Source organism: Penaeus monodon, chromosome 32 (genome assembly GCF_015228065.2).
Source record: "Penaeus monodon isolate SGIC_2016 chromosome 32, NSTDA_Pmon_1, whole genome shotgun sequence".
Classification (NCBI taxonomy): Eukaryota; Metazoa; Arthropoda; class Malacostraca; order Decapoda; family Penaeidae; genus Penaeus; species Penaeus monodon.
The window spans coordinates 7,717,007-7,717,947 of record NC_051417.1 but is presented as its reverse complement, the minus strand read 5'-3'; the positions used below and the strand labels follow the sequence as shown (position 1 = coordinate 7,717,947).

General features: G+C 39.9%; 1 protein-coding gene across 1 annotated transcript in view; it reads left to right on the top strand.

Moving 5' to 3' along the window:
- Positions 1 to 786, top strand: part of LOC119593452 (crustacyanin-C1 subunit-like) — a 1,171-nt gene extending 385 nt beyond the window's left edge. Inside the window, exons 2-4 of the mRNA XM_037942382.1 lie at positions 45 to 129; positions 239 to 361; positions 473 to 786. Coding sequence (XP_037798310.1) covers positions 45 to 129; positions 239 to 361; positions 473 to 720 — 456 coding nt within the window. The 3' untranslated portion in view covers positions 721 to 786. The remainder of the gene's footprint in view (positions 1 to 44; positions 130 to 238; positions 362 to 472) is intronic.
- The last annotated feature ends 155 nt before the right edge of the window (positions 787 to 941 follow it).

Sequence of the window (941 nt, the reverse complement as noted above, 5' to 3'; positions counted from 1 at the left end):
TCAATTTGCAACAATTCCTCTAATCCAAAATTCTTAAATTACAGTATGCTGGGACATGGTACGAAATAGCACTCACAAACAACCCATACCAACTGATCAAGAAATGTGTCCGCAACGAATACACCTATGGTAATTTTTTTTTGTGTGTGTGTATACGATTTTTCTTACCAGCTACATCCTTCTCTTAGAAAATTTCATCGCGTATATGCATAATACATATATAAGATTATATCCACAGATGGTAGCAAGTTCAACGTCAGATCTACTGGTACTGATGCTAATGGAAACGCAATTACCCGTAATGGTCAGGTTCTGCCGAATCCTTTCGGAGAACCTCATCTTTCCGTGGACTACGAGGCATGTAAGTATTCATAATAATGTTTTGTACGTAAGTAGATATAAATAAATATAGATAAGTTATTCGTACACAGGAATATATATATGATTAACAATACATTTTCCCTGTTTCCAGCCTGGATGGCTCCCTATGTGATTCTGGACACTGACTACGAGAACTTCTCGTGCATCTATAGCTGCGCCGGTCACAACTTCGGCTATTACGCCGACTTCGCCTTCATCTTCTCCCGCTCACCAAGTCTCGCTGATAGATATTACAGGCGATGCGAAGCCGCCTTCATGAACATCGGTGTTGATCCCTCTCGCTTCACAAAGACAGCTCAGGGTGGATCCTGCTCCAACACTAACTATAGGTCTTGGTAGAAAATCGTTAAGGTACAGATCCTTTATATGGATAGTTGTCATGAAATAAATATTGTGCTACCTGTATTCTCTCTTCATTCGTCAGATTCTCCAAGAGTGATGAGGCGCATTGTCAGCCCTGATTAAATCTGGATTTGTGTAAATCATTTTGCAGTCTGTCTGAGGTAAAAGAAGAGAAGAAAAGGAAGATGCAGTAGATGCGATAGATAACTGTTTTTTCT